The 19,099-nt window shown below is 43.0% G+C and overlaps 1 protein-coding gene and 1 pseudogene across 1 annotated transcript; one reads left to right on the top strand and one right to left on the bottom strand.

The window, feature by feature from the left end:
* LOC147436382 (uncharacterized) overlaps positions 1–19,099 on the bottom strand; it is a 110,540-nt pseudogene that overhangs the window by 19,589 nt on the left and 71,852 nt on the right.
* On the top strand, positions 10,550–11,263 carry LOC147436383 (uncharacterized). The gene is made up of 2 exons (XM_086488153.1): positions 10,550–10,820; positions 10,994–11,263. The coding sequence occupies exons 1-2, from the start codon at positions 10,550–10,552 to the stop codon at positions 11,164–11,166; spliced, it is 444 nt and encodes a 147-aa protein (XP_086344279.1). The 3' UTR covers positions 11,167–11,263.

Consider the following 19,099-nt stretch of genomic DNA (forward strand, 5'->3'; position numbering starts at 1 on the left):
TCCTCAATAGCTTGGATGTGGTTTTTCCCCTCAAGTTTCGATTTTGAAAGAGAACAGTCCAATAATTTTTCTTCAAAATTTGGATCCAAGGCGAGGTCTATGTAATGGAACTAGGCTTATATGCAAACATTTGCAGAAAGAGTGATAGAGGCAAAAAATAATCATAGGTAAGCATGTAGGAGACATACTAACCATGGGGGGCTTCACACCATCAATGGCGGTTGCAGCAAAAGATCCAGATCACTCTAGCTCGACATGCAGTGAGACTCCCACTCAAAGTATTGACCATGGAGGATATCGATGAGATTCAAAAGCGAATCGATGAGGGATCTCATATGAGCCTAGCCCACCTACCTCTGTTGATTTGTATCGTGCAGGCAATTTTCTATAAAGCTTTCTTTTTCCATGACGATCAACAAGGCACAATGACAAACACTTGGGATTTTAAGGTTATATTTATCTTCGCGGGCAATTGTATGTGGCTATGTCACATGTTAGATCTTCAAATGCTATCAAAGTTGTGTTTGATGAAAGAAAACTAGAGAGACAGCAAGGCACAACAGAATTTTATGCAAGGACTCCAAATATTGTCTACAAAGAAGTGTTGAAATTGGCACATTCACAAATTTGAAAATGTTGGTGTCTCTGTTTTGAATTTTTGTTCTTTATCTTTATAAGATGTTATTGAAGACATTGGGATTAGAATCTCCAAAGTTTGTTCTAAGTAATATTTTGTTTCACTCATATTATTTTAATGCCAATGTGAAATGTCTCTAACAATTAAATTGATCTTATGTTTTTAGACCCATTTAGATGGCAGGAACACATATCTGCAACTATATTAGTTCCAGTTTTGGAAAACTCTAACATTTTAAGGTAAATCATTTTTCACACATTGAATTGTTTATTTCATGCCTTGGTTTAGATAAGTAATCTTCTGTGATATTTTGCAGGCAATGCTGCACACTTTTACATGCGTTTATTGGGTTGTTTGAAATATTTTGGTATTTTGGAATATGGTGTACTTATCCTCGTGTATATTATCATGTTGCCTTTGATATCCATGCACATATTGGCCAGCTTCGTGTCGGTATATGGTTTGTAGGCCTTGAACGGACTATCAATGCAAGACCACATGAAGAGTATCAAGTCAGAGTTTTGGTCCAAGTTGACACACCTCTACCAGTATATAATGACTTGCAAGAGTTTGGTCCGTGGACGTTTACATCACCCAATATGGTTTGCAGAAGGCAACATTTTTTATTGTATGTCATGATATTTTACATATCTTTATGAGGCATAACTATTGATATTATATAATTTACCTCACTTTGATGATATGTGAGATATTGGTGATGGTGACTACAAAATTTGGTTCCATGGGAATATTAACTCTGGTAATAAATTTACACAGTGGTGTTCTATGATGTCAATGACATCGAATACATTTTTTTGTTTACCGCGCAATGGTAAAAAAAAGCGGAACAGTCGGTGTGTAATGCTAGTAGTTCAAAGGACAAATAAATAGAGAGATGTCTAGAGCATGAAGACTTACACAATGACATTTGAAACGTACTACTTGAATACAATCGCATGATTAAAAAATAGTAGAAATATAATTGGAAAGATGTACTCAATGTTAGAAGAGGTGAGTACAATAGATGCTACAAGTCACAAGGCAAGCTTAACATACAATAGTACTAGTGGTCCAGACTAGCCGACCGGCTGCTCTATCCCACAATTGCCACCTTCGGTTGTAGTCCATAGAGATAAGAGAGAGGAGTTTTCACCAAAACATACACATCAATCTTATACTCTCCTAGCCGTCCTATCTTGATTTTTTTGGATCCATAAGATCAAACATATTGGTGAAGCCATTTCACACCCAACTACAATAGCTTTGCCTCCCATTGAAGCTTCACAACCATTTCTGGGCTACTTCACCCATCCATTCAAAAGAAATGTGCCATTGGAGTTAGCCAACTTTTCTTTATAGTATATCTTGCGAGAGAGGCATTGACTAAGAATAGTTCTACTCTTATGCAAGCTACTCTGATCGAATGAAGGCCATTATTAAATATAGTCGCCATTTGTTTCTCAACCTCTGTAAAGAGGGGAATTAAGCAGTGGGTTGCACATGCACTCTCATCCTCTTATGTGGGGCTTGGGCCATTGTGAATTCTTCCCATGCTTTAAACTCAGTAAAATGTTAGGTAATTGCAAAGGTTAACCTTCCAACTCAATGAGAATGGTCCTTAAAGTATTTAGAGGAGTCAACAAACAATCACTTTAAAACAAACAGGAAGTATCATGTAATTTCCCATCAAAAGAAGATTACTTACTACTTGTCAAATCAGAATTTTAAAAACCATATGTATACAGGCTCTGCCCACAAACTTTCAATTAAAAAAGGCAAGCTTTTGGAATATGAAGTCAGAAGCATTATAAACTTGTGCACTATGATGAGAAGCATTATAAACTTGTGCACTATGATGGAGAAATATACAGATCTGGCAATCTTGCTCATTTTTTGGCCAATTCAGTGCACATTCGAAAGTTTGTGGGCACAATTCAGAAAGGCAAGCTTTTAGAATATGAAGTCAAAAGCATTATAAACTTGTGCACTATGATGGAGAAATATACAAATCTGGCAATCTTGCTTATTTTTTGGCCAATTCAGTGCACATTCGAAAGCGATTACCTGCTATTCTCAAGAGTGCCTCTACTTGACCTCATTATGGCACTCTTGTAGACCCTTCTTCTAGCTATTGCCTCCATATAAATACACTGTCATTTGACAGTGATATTCATAGAAAGCTTGCAGCCAGAAATTATGCGAGGCCATCTGTATTCCAAGGGATGACACCTACATCTATTCGGTGAGCCTTCGAGCGTTCTGGCCTACACCCGAGCCAAGCAAGGTGTTCTTTTGAAAATGCAAGCAAGCAATCGTTTGTGAGAGGTGTTCGTTTGTGCCCTCATTACAATAAGGAGGACACTGAGGTGTTGGCAAAAGTTGAAGGGCTGATGGCAACAGACAGGGGACATGTTGAGGGTTGACGACGAGCTTGGCAATGGTTGACAACGAGGTTAACAGGCTGATGGCGAGGTTGTTGGCGGGGTCGACAGAGCTGACGATGAACGTGTTGATGGGTTGGTGGTGAGCAGGGGTGGGGTGACAGGTTGACTGCGAGCAGCAAGGGAAATAGGTTGACGGTGAGCAGGGCCAGGCCGTGAGATGAGGCTAAACGGGCTAGCGGGAGAGGAGGCCGTGAGAGCAGCCGTGAGAGGAGGAGCAAACAGGCCCATGTGTGTGCTTGTAGCACAAAAAGTACAAGGTAAAAAGTGCCCATGTGTGTGCTTGTAGCACAAAAAGTAGGCTCATGAGGGTGGTACAAGCTCTTGAACTCTACGACATTTCATAGAAGCCCAAGCTTCGTAGATTTTCTCCCATTCCACCTCATGCATAGATTGAGGTGCTAACAATGCAAGAAACATAAGCGTATCCAAAGTAGAGAGAGTCAAACTACTCTCATCCTCCTTGATTCTATTTTGCTTTGAGAATCCACACTATCAAACAAGTTGTGCTGACACGAATCAAGAGCATTATTTGCCAAAGCTTCAACAAAGATGGATAAGACTCGAGCCATCCATCTTCCCCATTGCATTGTTCCCATATTTCAAAAAAGCCATAGCTTGGAAACTCTTTATAGACTTGCCATTGCTTGATGCCAGCTTTCTGCCTCCCTTGCAAGTTCACACGAGCAATGTACATTGTAAATTGAGAATAAAATCTGGTTGTAGTGATAAAATCACAAGACTCTCCTTTCTATTTTACAGTTATAGCTTCAACTCCTAATCTCTTACTCTAGACTCTAACCTCTAAAAGGTCTTCATCATAACTGAACGCCTCGTTCAACCTTTGGCCTTCAAAGTGTGAAGGCTAAATTTTTCCTTGGGAGTCGGGACATAATCTGCAACGTCGCGACTCAAAATTTGAGGAGACTTCATGAGTAGGGCGCCCTATGGAGCCCCCAGTTTTTAGGGTTGGTGCACGTTCCCTTGTGGAGGAAGTCTGGATGGGAAGCCCTTCTTGCAGATGCTCTCTCCCTCTTCTCATGAGAAGGACTAAGAGGCTCTGCGGCCCTATGCACCCAATTTTTCAGGATTGGTGCGGGTTCGCTTGTGGAGGAAGTCTGGAAGGGAAGCCCTGTTGCTAGATGCTCTCTATACCTCTTCTCATAGGAAGGTTGTTCCAAAGGATTTCCTTGGCGTTCTTGCTGACAGTAAGAATCAGGCACATGTAAGAAAGGGAGGCAAAGCCGGCGGGCCTTCGCATGTCAATTAAAGCAGAGTACAGTCAGGTGAATGTAAGAAAGGGAGGCAAAGCGGTGGGACTTCGCATGTCAATTAAAGCAAGGTAGTGCAGTAAACACTCTGCCACGTGATGGATATGCGTAGGTTTGCAAGGTCGTGACAGAGGGTGTGTGCCTTGAGGAGAAAGAGAAGAGACGGCGAGGGAAGAGGACGCGTAGGAGAAACTAGGATAGACGGCAGAGAAGGGTTCGGTGCGGGAAGAGAAGCAAGGTACGGTGGTGCAAGAGGCTTGGGTAACTACTAGCCCTAACAACACCAAGAGGTGTCGTTGCTTCCTTGAAGGCTCTCAGTGCATAGGGAGGCAGTGGTGAGATTTGTTCCTCCTTGAAGGATAACGCCATGGGAGGCGCTCATAGTGCAGAGGCAGGCGGTGGTGGGGTTTCGGACATGTTGGTGCCTGCTGATAGTGCCAACGAAGGCAATTTTGCAGCTCCTCCATCTGGCATTGGGGCAACACCTAACAGTGTGGAGGAAGACGATTCTACTGATCTAGGTCTTGTCATTGGGACATTTGTCGGTGCATCATTTGATGGTGGTTTAGGAGCTGTTGGACGATCCTCATATGCCAAGGTCTGTGCTGATCTGATCCAGAGTGTCACAAACCTTAAGACAGCCAAGGAGCAAGAAGCATATGGGACAGGACATACGGATTTCTTCAATTGAAAAGCAGAAATGAGTCAATTACTCCGTATCTTAGAAGGGCAGCGCTCAAGGATCACGGTGCTTGTGCGTCCACTGGATTCAGGAAAATCTAATATGTTGGAGCATCTCCGAACTGTCTGGAACCAGAAAGCTGGGCTAAAGGTATTTTCTCCACTGTTGTACATTGACATGAGAAAGCGTGAGTGTACTATCCCTGATGGATTGGCTCAAAGCATCTGTATCGAGGTCGAATCGTGGAAAGATAATGTGAGAGTATTTGTTAATGCCATCAAGCATGCAGGTAACACATGTGGGATACCTGTTGGATCTATATCAGGTGCCTTCACATCATTTTGGGATTCTTTCAAGGATGAGAGCGGGCTTGTGGCTGTTCAGGATAGTATTTGTCTACATTTGGATAGAAATACCAATCATAGACCTATCATCGTATTTGATGAGGCAAACAAGTTGAAAGCTTGGAAGGATGAACATCCACTGGCCCTTGCCAGCTTGGCACACTTCTTCCTGTGGATAACGAAGCAGACTTGCAAGGGCCATGTCATTATGGCATCATCCGACCACTTCTTTCATGGGTGGATCCGGAGCATACTCGGTCAAACCAAGATGACAGACCAAGATGAAAGTCATGCCTGTGGGATATTTCAGTAAGGCTGAAAGAAGGGCCTTTCTTCTCAACCATATGATCCCACTTCAAAAGTTGGTCATGCCTCCAATTGATGACAAGGTATGGGCCTTGATTCACAAGGTGACTGGTGGTAGCCCCCATTTACTCATGAACATAGCTCGGGATGCGGCTGATTACGAGTCGTGGATATAGCCATTCACGCTATGCTAGAGCCCATGGTGAGCTTTTGGGAAGATGCATTGGCCACCAACACAGCAAGGACCACCGAACAGCTAGAGGGTATCCTGAAAATACTTAGTGCGAATGATGGGCTCGCTGGGTTCCACAAGCTGATCCGAGAGGTCTTTGAGAATGACCGGACTAAGGCAAAGCAGGTCATTCGACAGTTGGTCCATGAAAACCTCTTTCATGTTAGGGTCTGGTACAACGACATGCAGTATTATGACTTGCAAAGGCCCACTAACGATGATGTGGAGTTCCTCATGGCGATTAGCCCGAGACATTTGCTGCTCTGAAATGCCTGTATCCATCCCCCTCCACCAACCTTTGAATGTACACAAAGCAGTCATCAGAAGGTTTCCGACATATTTGCTATTGTTATGGGTGTCATATGTTCACATATAGCAGAGAGTAGAGAGCTAGCCTAATACCTAATTGGGCCTGGAAATCAGGCACGTGATATGGCTTGCATTTATGGCCAAATATAGATGAAGCAATCTTATGCTTAGTACAAGGTAAAAAGTGCCCATGTGTGTGCTTTCACATGGGCACTTTTTACCTTGTACTACTGATATATTTTTAGTGATACATATTTTTAGAGAGGATAAACATGTATCACTAAAAATACATCGATCGTAGTCCTATGAGATTATAACCAGCAAAGGAGGATTAGGGTACTGCTGTAAACCACCAAAATAGTATTATGTATGACTTAAAATTCAGCCAGTAGTATTAAGCATAGATTGCTTCATCTATATTCGGCCATAAATGCAAGCCATATCACGTGCCTGATTTCTAGTCCCAATTAGGTATTAGGCTAGCTCTATACTCTCTACTATAGGTATTAGGCTAGCTCTATATCTCTACTATATGTCGGAAACCTTCTGATGGCTGTTTTGTGTACATTCAAAGGTTGGTGGAGGAGGACGGATATAGGCATTTCAGAGCAGCAAATGCTGTCGGGCTAATCACCATAAGGAACTTCACATCATCGTGAGTGGGCCTTTGCAAGTCATAATACTGCATGCTGCTGTACCAGACCCTAACATGAAAGAGGTTGTCATGGACCAGCTGTCAAATGACCTGCTTTGCTTTAGTCCGATCATTCTCGAAGACCTCTCGAATCAGCTTGTGGAACCCAGCGAGCCCATCGTTCGCACTGAGTATTTTCAGGATACCCGCTAGCTGTTCGGCGGTCCCTGCTGTGTTGATGGCCAATGCATCTTCCCAAAAGCTCACCATGGGCTCTAGCATAGCGTGAATGGCTATATCGCACAACTCGTAATCAGTCGCATCTTGAGCTATGTTCATGAGTAAATGGGGGCTACCACCAGTCACCTTGTGAATCAAGGCCCATGCCTTGTCATCAATAGGAGGCACGACCAACTTTTAAAGTGGGATCGTATAGTTGAGAAGGAAGGCCCTTGCTTCAGCCTTACTGAAATATCCCATAGGTAGGACTTTCATCTTGGTTTGCTGACCGAGTACGCTCCGGATGCACTCACAAAAGAAGTGGTCGGATGATGCCGTAATGACATGGCCCTTGCAAGTCTGCTTCGTTATCCACAATAAGAAGTATGCCAAGCTGGCAAGCGCCACTGGATGTTCATCCTTCCAAGCTTTCAGCCTGTTTGCCTCATCGAATACGATTATAGGCCTAAGATTGGGATTTCTACCCAAATGTAGACGAATACTGTCCTGAACAACCACAAGTCCGCTCTCATCCTTGAAAGAATCCCAAAATGATGTGACGGCACCTAATATAGACCTGACAGGTATCCCACATATGTTACCTGCATGCTTGATGGCAATAAAAAATACTCTCACATTATCTTTCCACGATTCGACCTCGATGCGGATGCTTTGAGCCAATCCTTCAGAGCTAGTACACTCGTGCTTTCTCATGTCAATGTACAGCAGTGGAGAAAATACCTTTAGCCCAGCTTTCTGGTTCCAGACAATTTGGAGATGCTCCAGTATTTTAGACTGTCCTGAATCCGGTGGACCCACAAGCACCGTGATCCTTAAGGGTTGCCCTTCTAAGATACGGAGTATTGACTCATTTCTGCCTTTCGATTGAAGAAATCCGTATGCCCTGTCCCATATGCTTCTTCCTGCTTGGCTGTCTTAAGGTCTGTGACACTCTGGATCACATCAGCACAGATCTTGGCATCAGGGGATCCTCCGACATCTCCTAAACCACCATCAAATGGTGCACCGATAGATGCCCCAATGCCAAGACCTACAACAGTAGAATCGTCTTCCTCCACACTGTTAGGTGTCGCCCCATTGCCAGATGGAGGAGCTGCAAAACTGCCTTCGTCGGCACTTCCAGCAGGCGCCGACATGTCTGAAACCCCACCACCACCTGCCTCTGCACTGTGAGCACCTCCCATGGCGTTATCCTTCGAGGAGGAAGCAATCCCACCAGTTCTTGCCTCTGCATTGAGAGCCTTCAAGGAAGCAACGGCACCTCTTGGTGTTGTTAGGGCTAGTAGTTGCCCAAGCCTTTTGCACCACCGTACCTTGCTTCTCTTCCCACACCGAACCCTTCTTTGTAGTCTGTCCTAGTTTCCCCTACCCGTCCTATTCCCTCGCTGTCTCTTCTCTTTCTCCTGAAGGCACACACCCTCTGTCACGACCTTGCAAACGGACGCATATCCATCATGTGGCAGAGTGTTTACTGCACTTATGGAAAGCTACCCTGCGTTAATTGACATGCAAAGGCTCACCGCTTTGCCTCCCTTTCTTACATGCACCTGACAATACCCTTCTTTAATTGACATGCGAAGGCCCACCGGCTTTGCCTCCCTTTCTTACATGCGCTCATTCTTACTGTCAGCGAGAACGCCAAGAAAATCCTTTGGAAGAACCTTCCTATGAGAAGAGGGAGAGTGAGCATCTAGCAAAAGGGCTTCCCTTCCAGACTTCCTCCACAAGCGAACGGGCACCAACCCTGAAAAATTGGGAGTTGCATAGGGCCACAGAGCCTCTGGTAGAGAGCATCTGCAAGAAGGTCTTCCCTTCCAGACTTCCTCCACAAGCGAACGCGCACCAATTGGGGGCTGCATAGGGCCCTAAAGCCTCTCCGACCTTCTCATTAGCGCTTCCTAGATATCATGCCGCCCTACTCATAAAGTCTCCTCAAATTCTGAGTTGTGATGTTAATGCAGATTATCTCCCAAGGAAAAATTTAGCCTTCACACTTTGAAGGCCAAAGGTTGGACGAGGCGTTCAGTTATGATGAAGACCTTTTAGAGGTTAGAGTCTAGAGTAGTATTCTTTAGTTGGAGCGTAGAGATTAGGAGTTGAAGCTATAATTGTAAAAAAGAAAGGAGAGTCATGTGATTTTATCAGTATGACCAGATTTTATTCTCAATTTATAATGTACATGGCTCGCCTCCACACTATCTCGCACGGGCAACTTCAATGGGATCTACGGTTGAGGTGATTCGGACCGTAAGATGCACATTTGTGAATTCGAGACATTTGGTAAATTTGGGGAGAAAAGTAAATTCGGGTAGGCTTGTAAATTTGGGTTAGTCCGCACCCCATGTCTTCAACCCGCGACCTCCCCACGGCGAGCCATGTGCACTAACCACTACGCCCGCATGCGTTCGTTTAAATATAGGGGATTCTAGTATCTCATATTGTAAATGTGGGCCGATTAGTAAATTCAGGGTAAATTTGTAAATTCGGGTGGACTAGTAAATTCGGGGCGATTGTCAAATATGACGGTCCACCATTTTCCTCCTCCCCCATCGATCCCAATATTTGAGCATGCCCGTGTGATATAGTGATGAGGGCATTGCTAGTGTGAACTTGCAAGGGAGACACAAAGCTGGCATCAAGAAATGGCAAGTCTATCAAGAGTTTCCAAGCTATGGCTTTTTTGAAATATGGGAACAATGCAATGGGGAAGATGGATGGATCGAGTCTTATCCATCTTTGTTGAAGCTTTGGCAAATAATACTCTTGATTCCTTTCAGCACAACTTGTTTGATAGTGTGGATTCTCAAAGCAAAATAGAATCAAGGAGGATGAGAGTAGTTTGACTCTCTCTACTTTGGATACGCTTATGTTTCTTGCATTGTTAGCACCTCAATCTATGCATGAGGTGGAATGGGAGAAAATCTACGAAGCTTGGGCTTCTATGAAATCTCGTAGAGTTCAAGAGCTTGTACCACCCTCATGAGCCTACTTTTTGTGCTACAAGCGCACACATGAATTTTCCCCCATGTGACCATCTATATATATCTGTACTAAAGATAAAAGGGGGAGGGATTCTAGCTCCCTCCCCTGACGCGTGGCAGCACCTCCTTCGACCGGTGGTGTTTCATGCAACTGTTCGAAGACACAAAGAGAAGCGACAGGAAGAAAGTGGGGAGAGCGTGAAGACGTCACGCTCGGCTCGGCTTGGCAGCCACTAGGCTACTTGAACTAATAGAATGGAGCTTGGAGGGAGGTGGACACGTGGCACCTCCTCCAGCCCTTTGGGATGCCCTTGAAGGTGGGGAGACGGAGGTTGAAGGATGAAACTGGAAGTGTGCGGAGATTTCCTTTGAAGTGTGGGGACTTGGAGAGCCTCGAGTCACGGGACAATGCCTACATAGGCCAAAGTGCTCTCTCGCCTGCTCTCCCCCTAGCCCGTTTGCTCCTCCTCTCATGGCTGCTCTCACGACATCCTCTCTCGTCAGCCTGTTTAGCCTCATCCCACGGCCTATCCCTGCTCACCGTCAACCTATTTCCCTTGCTACTCGCAGTCAACCTGTCACCCCATCCCTGCTCACCACCAACCCATCAACACGTCCATCGTCAGCCCTGTCGACCCCGCCAACAACCTTGCCATCACCGTGTCAACCTCGTTGTCAACCATTGCCAAGCTCGTCGTCAACCCTCAACATGTCTCTGTCTCTTGCCATCAGCCCTTCAACAGGTACCAACACCTCAGTGTCGCCTCACCCTCTTGCTTGTTGTCCACCTAAGGCATGAACCACCTCCACCCCAAAGAACCACCTTCGGCCCCTTTTTGTAACGAGGGCACAAACGAACACCTCTCACAAACGATTGCTTGCTTGCATTTTTAAAAAAACACCTTGTTTGGCTCAGGTCGTAGGCCAGAACGCTCGAAGGCTCACCCAACAGATGCAGGTGCTTGCCGTGTCACCGTCCGCAAGGAAAACATCCCTTGGAAACAGATGGCCTCGTATAATTTCTGGCTGCAAGCCTTCTATGAATATCACTGTCAAATGGCAGTGTATTTATATGGAGGCAATAGCTAGAAGAAGGGTCTACAAGAGTGCCATAATGAGGTCAAGTAGAGGAACTCTTGAGAATAGCAGGTAATCGCTTTCAAATGTGCACTGAATTGGCCAAAAAATAAGCAACATTGCCAGATCTGTATATTTCTCCACCATAGTGCACAAGTTTATAATGCGTTTGACTTCATATTCTAAAAGCTTGCCTTTTTGAATTGTGCCCACAAACTTTCGAATGTGCACTGAATTGGCCAAAAAATAAGCAAGATTGCCAGATCTGTATATTTCTCCATCATAGTGCACAAGTTTATAATGCTTCTGACTTCATATTCTAAAAGCTTGCCTTTGTGAATTGAAAGTTTGTAGGCAGAGCTTGTGCACATATGGTTTTCAAAATTTTGATTTGACAAGTAGTAAGTTTTCCTCTTTTGATGAGAAATTGCATGATACTTCATGTTTGCTTTAAAGTGATTTTTTGTTGACTCCTCTGCATACTTTAAGGACCATTCTCATTGACCTGGAAGGTTAACCTATGCAATTACCTAACATTTTACTGAGTTTAAAGCATGGCAAGAATTCACAATGGCCCAAGCCCCACATAAGAGGATGAGAGTGTGTGTGCAACCCACTGCTTAATTCCCCTCTTTACAGAGGTTGAGAAGCAAATGGCGACTATATCTAATAATGGCCTTCATTCAATCAGAGTTTCTTGCATAAGAGTAGAACTATGCCTAGTCAATGCCTCTCTTGCAAGAAATACTATAAAGAAAAGTTGGCTAATCCCAATGGCACATTTCTTTTGAATGGATGGGTGAAGTAGCCCAGAAATGGTTGTGAAGCTTCGATGGGAGGCAAAGCTATTGTAGTTGGGTGTGAAATGGCTTCACCAATATGTTTGATCTTATGGACCCAAAAAAATCAAGATAGGATGGCTAGGAGAGTATAAGACTGATGTGTATGTTTTGGTGAAAACTCCTCTCTCTTATCTCTATGGACTACCACCGAAGGTGGAAATTGTGGGATAGAGCAGCCGGTTGGCTAGTCTGGACCACTAGTACTCTTGTATGTTGGGCTTGCCTTGTGACCTATATACGTAGCATCTATTGTACTCACCTCTTCTAACATTGAATACATTTTTCCAATTATATTTCTACTATTTTTTAATCATGTGATTGTATTCAAGTAGCACATTTCAAATGTCATTGTATAAGTCTTCATGCTCTAGAGTTCTCTCTATTTTATTTGTCCTTTGAACTACTAGCATTACACACCGACTGTTCCGCTTTTTTTACCATTGCGCGGTAAACAAAAAAATGTATTCCATGTCATTGACATAATAGAACACCACTATGTAAATTTATTACCAGAGTTAATATTCCCATGGCGCAACAGCATTTGCAAAATTTTGTCCACACTTGTCATACAAAGTGAGCTTATATAGCCCATGACACAAAAGGCCAGATGCAACAATTTCATCACCAAAACCGAGATCATGAATTGTACATCTATCATCCACAAATTTGACTACAAGTCCAAGTCTAGCTAGTGCGGATATAGACAAGAGATTCTTCTTGATCCCATGTACATAAAGTGCATCAACAAGTGTGAAGGAACTGCCATTTGTAGCAGTAAGCACAATCTTTCTAACTCCCTGAACCGGATAAGAGGCATTGTTGGCACAAGTGATTGAATTCCCATGAGGGCACACTCGAGAGAGGTAAACAATTCACCATGTGAGATAATGTGCTTTGTAGCACCACTGTCGAAATACCACATATGCAGCAACTGACAAGCATGCATCATGGACAACAGGATTGTAAGTGCACTCTGCATTAAAAACCCATTATGCATCAACATCAGCAACACAGTCTCCTTTCATAGAAGACTCAACAGTTGTTGCATTTGTAGTGGAGCCAACATTTGCAGTGGAACCACCCTCTTTCTTCTGAGCCTCTTTGGCCTTCAACTTAGGACACAACCTTATCAAGTGATCATTAGCTTTACAATAATGGCAACGCATCTTATTTTTTCCCTTATCACCAGAATTTCCAGACGAATTGCTGCCAGCAGAAGCATTAGGAACAGAAGTTTTGCCACTCGCAGGAGAACCATAAGAAGTAGTTGCATTGCTGTTACCACCCTTTCATGAGAAGCAATAAAAGCCTATTCAACAGCACGCTACTAGTTCTGTTTTTTCTGGAAAGTGACTCTTGTAACAGCAATGTGCATAATGCGTCAAACTTGACAACTTCAGGATTTCCTTGGGTCATCAGTCTCCAAGTACTAGCAAAAGTCTAGTAAGACATCAAGAACAGTCTGCACAAAGGAACTGTCTGAAAGGACTTCACCTGCAGAAATAAGTTGCTCATTGATATCCTTGACACCAGCAACGAAAGTGTCCATATCATCTTCCTCATGCATAATCTTTGACTCCAGCTCTTTACGCAGCAAAGCAATTTTAGCCTCATTGCAGCTTGCATAAAGACCTGCTAGAATATCTCAAGCCTGTTTTACAGATTTTTCTGAACGAATGTGAGGAATAATGGTGCGCTTCACAGACAACACAATCATTGCATGAGCCTGCACATCTTTTACATCCCAACGAGCTTGCTCTGCCGTAGTCAAAACAACTCTAATAGCAGCAATCCTTGCAGCAAGACCTGCAACGTCTTCAACATCGCCTACATCCTCAGAACTAGGACGTACATCAATGCCCTGCACAATGTTCCAGACACACTTTGACACAAGAACATGTTGCATCATATAAGCCCACATAGGGTAGTTATCCCCATCCAACCTGTCCTCAGCAGCAAACATCTTGAACACATCTTTGTTGTTGTCAGCCATGGTAAATGCTGCACCTGATGTGAAAACTGCCCGAAAATAGGAGAAACGGAGCGGGAACAACAGATGCTATATAGCACAAACCGTAGAAGACTATGAGGCACCTGTTATGCAAAAAATAGCACTGAAAAAAATTCTGCACAAAATGACGAAATAGCCTGTGCATTACTACCTATAGTAGAAACGGAGGCCGAAACAAAAATCTGAGAAGACTAACCTCTACGAGCACTCCCAAAAAAAATTTCGACCTACGAACGCTTGCCAAAGCTCATTGAAATCGGAGAAAGTGAGCAGGCGTGTGTTGGAGCAGCTGGCGACAAGCCCGAGAGGACGCAATGTGCTCTGATACCAATTTTTGGAATTAGGGTTGCAGAGAAATGCACACAGCTTGGAGAAGATGAAGGAAGCTCAAGGCACACAATAGAGAGTGTGTTACTTAGTATGCAATGGAAAGATAGATAGAGAGTGTGTTACTTAGTATGCAATGGAAAGATAGATAGCCCTAGAGTGATGGGCGTATATATCAATGCTCGGGGGAAAAAACCTCCTAAAGAGGGAAAAAATGCCTTGGCAGTCCTAGTGTGCTCACACACATCACTACCACATGTATATGGTAACAAGGACAACCGGTGCGCCGTACGCTTTAGAACACTTTCATGCTTTTGGATCCATGTATCAATGGGCTATGGAGAAGATGCAAAAAAGAACGCATATAGAAGAATGGAAATATGTTTCCATCATATCACTACCAGGGTCTATAAATACAGGAAGGGACAACAAAGACAATGATAAGGAGGATGATGGCTATTCTATGCCAATGAGCCAAGTTTCACTTCTGCCATTGTATGAAGCTCATATGAAGGTAGCCCTAAAATGTTGTATGGAATGCTATCCATTGGGGATAATTTTATAGTCAAAGCAGCCGAGGCTAAAGAGGACTTGTACCTTATCAAATGCACGAAAGTGTTGTACTAGACAATGAGAGCCCAAAAGGATAACTGGCATAACAAGATTGTAAGAGGCGGGAAGGTTGTTGAAGGCATCTACTATGGCCACGTGGAAGGAAAAGTTGATACATATAGACTTTTGGATCAAACATCTCCATTCATGATCTACTCACATCTTAGAAGGGCCATACGTTTTGATGGAGCCTATTGTAGGGGTCGTTAATCAATTCAAGTTATCTACTAAAATATAAGAGAACATATACAATAGCATGCCATATGATGTTGATGATAGCGGCGATGGTGCATCCATGTTACTTGAAACACAATTCTAGAGCCCCTAAGTGGGCAAGTGAAATGTTTCTTCTAAACTAAATACATCTCTTTCTCCTCATGATTTTCCTTTGTTCTTTCTATTCTTCACTTCCTCTATTCAGTATTTGAGATTGCTGTACATTAGCTGTCAGGATTTGTATCAACCTGCCTCTAAACAATATCTAGTTAATACTAACCACCAGTACAAAAAATAAGATAACTAGCACCAAAGTGATGACAAGAAGTACCAAAACTGGCTCTGTAGAGCTCTTTGCATGAGCTCATGTACCAAAAGGGTAGAAAACAGTACCAAAAGGGAGCTAACCAGTACCAAAGTGATGATAATAAGTACCAAAACTGGCACTGTAGATTTCTTTGCATAACCTCATGTTCCACAAGGGAGCTAACCAATACCAAAGGGAACTAACTAGCACCAAAGTGATGTCAAGGAGTACCAAAGCGATGATAAGAAGTACCAAAACTGGCACTGTAGATTTCTTTGCATAACCTCATGTTTTACAAGGGAGTGACATGCAGCCACTTGGCCTAGTGCCTATAGCTGTGCTAGTTGCAATGGTGAATTTTGGACATATTTGGACTTGTTTTTATCAAGTTATGCTCATTTTTTATTTTATGGTCAAGTTTGCATTTTTTGATTTTTTTGACAACTTCCTAGCCATTTTTTGGAACTAACACATAAAATCTTGATCACAAAATGCCTGGAAAACGACCAATGAAGAAATGGGAATCACCACCCTACAAGGTGGTAGAAATCTCCTCAAATGAGAAGGCCCACATATCGAAGGAGGAGCTAGTAAAAATCTCGGCAAATTTTTGCATTGGCAGATTCGAGGTTGCAGATGGCACGAAAGTAAAGACCACCATCTTCCTAAGGGAACTTTGGACTTTACATCAACATTAATAGGAGGTCATTATAGGATCCAGATGTCTATAGATGGATACTTTTTTTGTCTATACACTACAAGAGGCTATTCATATTAGCGACGCTCAAAAAAAAAAATCCCGGCGTCGCTATGAGCGTCGCAAATTTACAAAGAAATTTGCGACGCTCATAGCGACGCCGGCTGGGCTAAAACAATAACCGAGCGCGCCCAAAAACTCAGATCTCAGATCTGAGTTTTTCGGCGCCCTCAAGCAAGCAACATGTAATGCTCTCTCTCTCTCTCTCTCTCTCTCTCTCTCTCTCTCTCTTTTTCTTCTCCACACACACACACACACACGAGGAGAGGAATGAGAGCCAGGAATGCTCCTTCCCTCTCCTCATTCTCATGTTCCCTTCCCCTCTTTCTCTCTCCCTCTCTCTCTCTCTCTTTTTCTTCTCCACACACACACACACACACGAGGAGAGGAAGGAGAGCCAGGTATGATCCTTCCCTCTCCTCATTCTCATGTTCCCTTCCCCTCTTTCTCTCTCCCTCTCTCTCTCTCACACACACACACACATAGTGTTTTTGAGAGAGAGAGAGAGAGAGAGAGAGAGAGAGAGAGAGAGAGAGAGAGAGAGTACAAACAAAAACAAAAACGCACACACACATACATAAACAAAGAATGCACACACACATTGAGAGAGAAAAAGAGAGAGAGAGAGCATGCATAAACAAAAAACGCACGCATTGAGAGAGGAAAAGAGAGAGAGAACATGCATAAACAAAATGCACACATTTAGAGAGGAAAAGAGAGAGAAAACATGCATACAATCCAAAAAAACGCACACACATTGAGAGAGAAAGAGAGAGAAACTAATTTAACGTCGTAGGAAACTAATTAAAATTAAAAGAACTAAAGATCTAGCCGACGAGGAGTTGAACTCAAGACCTATTATTCAAGAGGGAAATGGCATAATCAATCTATCATACTTGGCATGGGTGATAGAAAGGTTATACCAGTTATCTCTTTTTATTGGCACACACATCCACACACGCGCACACACACAAGAAGAAGAGAGTTATAACGTCGTAGGAAACTATCTTAAAAGACGTTAAAGATTAGGTTATATGTAGACTTACATTAAATTAGATTTAGGTTTATTTTTAGTTAGATTTACGTTTATTTACGCTAGATTTAGATTTACGTTATATTAGATTAGATTTAGGTCTCCATAGACTGCGATGCCTGCATGAAGCGGGTGAAGAAAGCCCTCAATGGAATATAGGGTATTGCTGCCTTCACTCATGGTGGGCTCCGTCGATCCAAAAGTGCTGGTGAAATGTCTTCAGAAGATAGGGAAGAAGGTGGATCTTCAGGGCGGCAAGAGTCACTACATCCCCGACACAATGACCATCTAGACAACCTCTAGTCATTCAACAGCAACATCAAAGTTAGTAACAAGAGCAAGAACGGTCTAAAGGGCCAATTGCTGTCGTCAGATGTGAATGGAGATGAGGCAGCGTCACCGCCGGAAGTTAACTCTCACATCTTTAGTGATGAGAATGCCAACTCTTGCCGAGTTATGTGAAAAATTATGTGTTAAATCAGTTTTAAGGTTCTTATAATCCCTGTTAGTTTAGTTCTTTGTTTTTAATATAACATAATATATTTACGTTAGATTTAGATTTATGTTATATTAGATTAGACTTAGGTTTATTTAGGTTTACCCACACACACACACACACACACACACACAAGAAGAAGAGAGTTTTAACGTCGTAGGAAACTATCCCAAAAGACGTTAAAGATTAGGTTAGATGTAGACTTACGTTAAATTAGATTTAGGTTTATTTTTAGTTAGATTTACGTTTATTTAGATTTACGCTTATTTACGTTAGATCGAGTCCACGCAAGAATTACTTACGGTTTAGGGTTTAGAGTTAGACGAACAGTGAAAAGATCTACTGTGAAAAGATGTTAAGATGCTGTGAAGTGCTACAGCTAGAGAAGAGGCAAAGGGGTTTTGTCCACTACATGCAGTATCATGTAGATGTGGGTGTGTAGATTTCTTGTACCCACAAATATAGGTATTGACCAATAAAGACGAGATTATAACCCGGTGGTTCTGATCTCCGTGCACCTCTAGACCGAGGTGTGCGGGGATTGGACATGACTAGAGAATGTGAGGTAAAGAGAGAGAGAGAGAGAGAGAGAGAGAGAGAGAGAGAGAGAGAGAGAGATAAGACGAAGAATGCCAATAGAATATTAAATTTGTTGTCCAGGTTATAAGTTTTTTATCCTCATTATGAGTAGCGACGAGGATGTGGGACCGTCCAACCGAAACACCTATCTCTCAACGAGCGTCTTATGTCCTTGTAATCAATGCAAGCATGTTGTGCGACGGACAAGACGTGTTTCTTTGCAGCACGTTCGTGAATTTGGCGAGTTCGATCCATCTATTATAGATCGAGTTGTTGCCAATTATAACTCGTCGGACTCTGACGCTGGCCAACAAGCAGCAATCTTGCAACCCAATAGACGTGTTCGCAGGCGCTTTGGTCAAGCAGCATATGTGAGGCCACAAGATGTAGCCTCTGACAGCTCGGGGGATGATCATGCAGAGCACATTCCCAACGAGGCAATGTTTGAGCCCGAGATTGATGAAATGACCGAGACGATCATGGATTCAAAAAGGCTTATCTATGATGATATGAAAAGTGAAGCCGATACGCCATTGTATAATGGAGCACGTATGTCTAGATTGAAAGCACTCCTGGTTCTTCTCAACATGCAGGCAAAGTTTGGATGGAGTGACACTAGCGTCACAGCGCTTTTCAGGTGATCTATTACAATTAGTTTACTTTAATAAAACTCTAAATGTATAATGATCTGATAGATTTTTACACGACTGTATCATATTTTTATGTTGTGTAGATTGCTGAAAGAGCACATACTACCAGCTGACA

This window comes from Adiantum capillus-veneris, chromosome 18 (genome assembly GCF_014529385.1).
Source record: "Adiantum capillus-veneris isolate H3 chromosome 18, ASM1452938v2, whole genome shotgun sequence".
Classification (NCBI taxonomy): Eukaryota; Viridiplantae; Streptophyta; class Polypodiopsida; order Polypodiales; family Pteridaceae; genus Adiantum; species Adiantum capillus-veneris.

What these genes read in the sequence shown, in the direction of transcription:
- LOC147436383 (XM_086488153.1), top strand. Translation starts at nt 10,550, where the DNA reads ATGGCTGCTCTCACGACATCCTCTCTCGTCAGCCTGTTTAGCCTCATC. An exon ending in TGCCATCAGCCCTTCAACAG is followed by an intron (nt 10,821 to 10,993) that starts GTACCAACACCT and finishes TGTTTGGCTCAG; the next exon opens with GTCGTAGGCCAGAACGCTCG.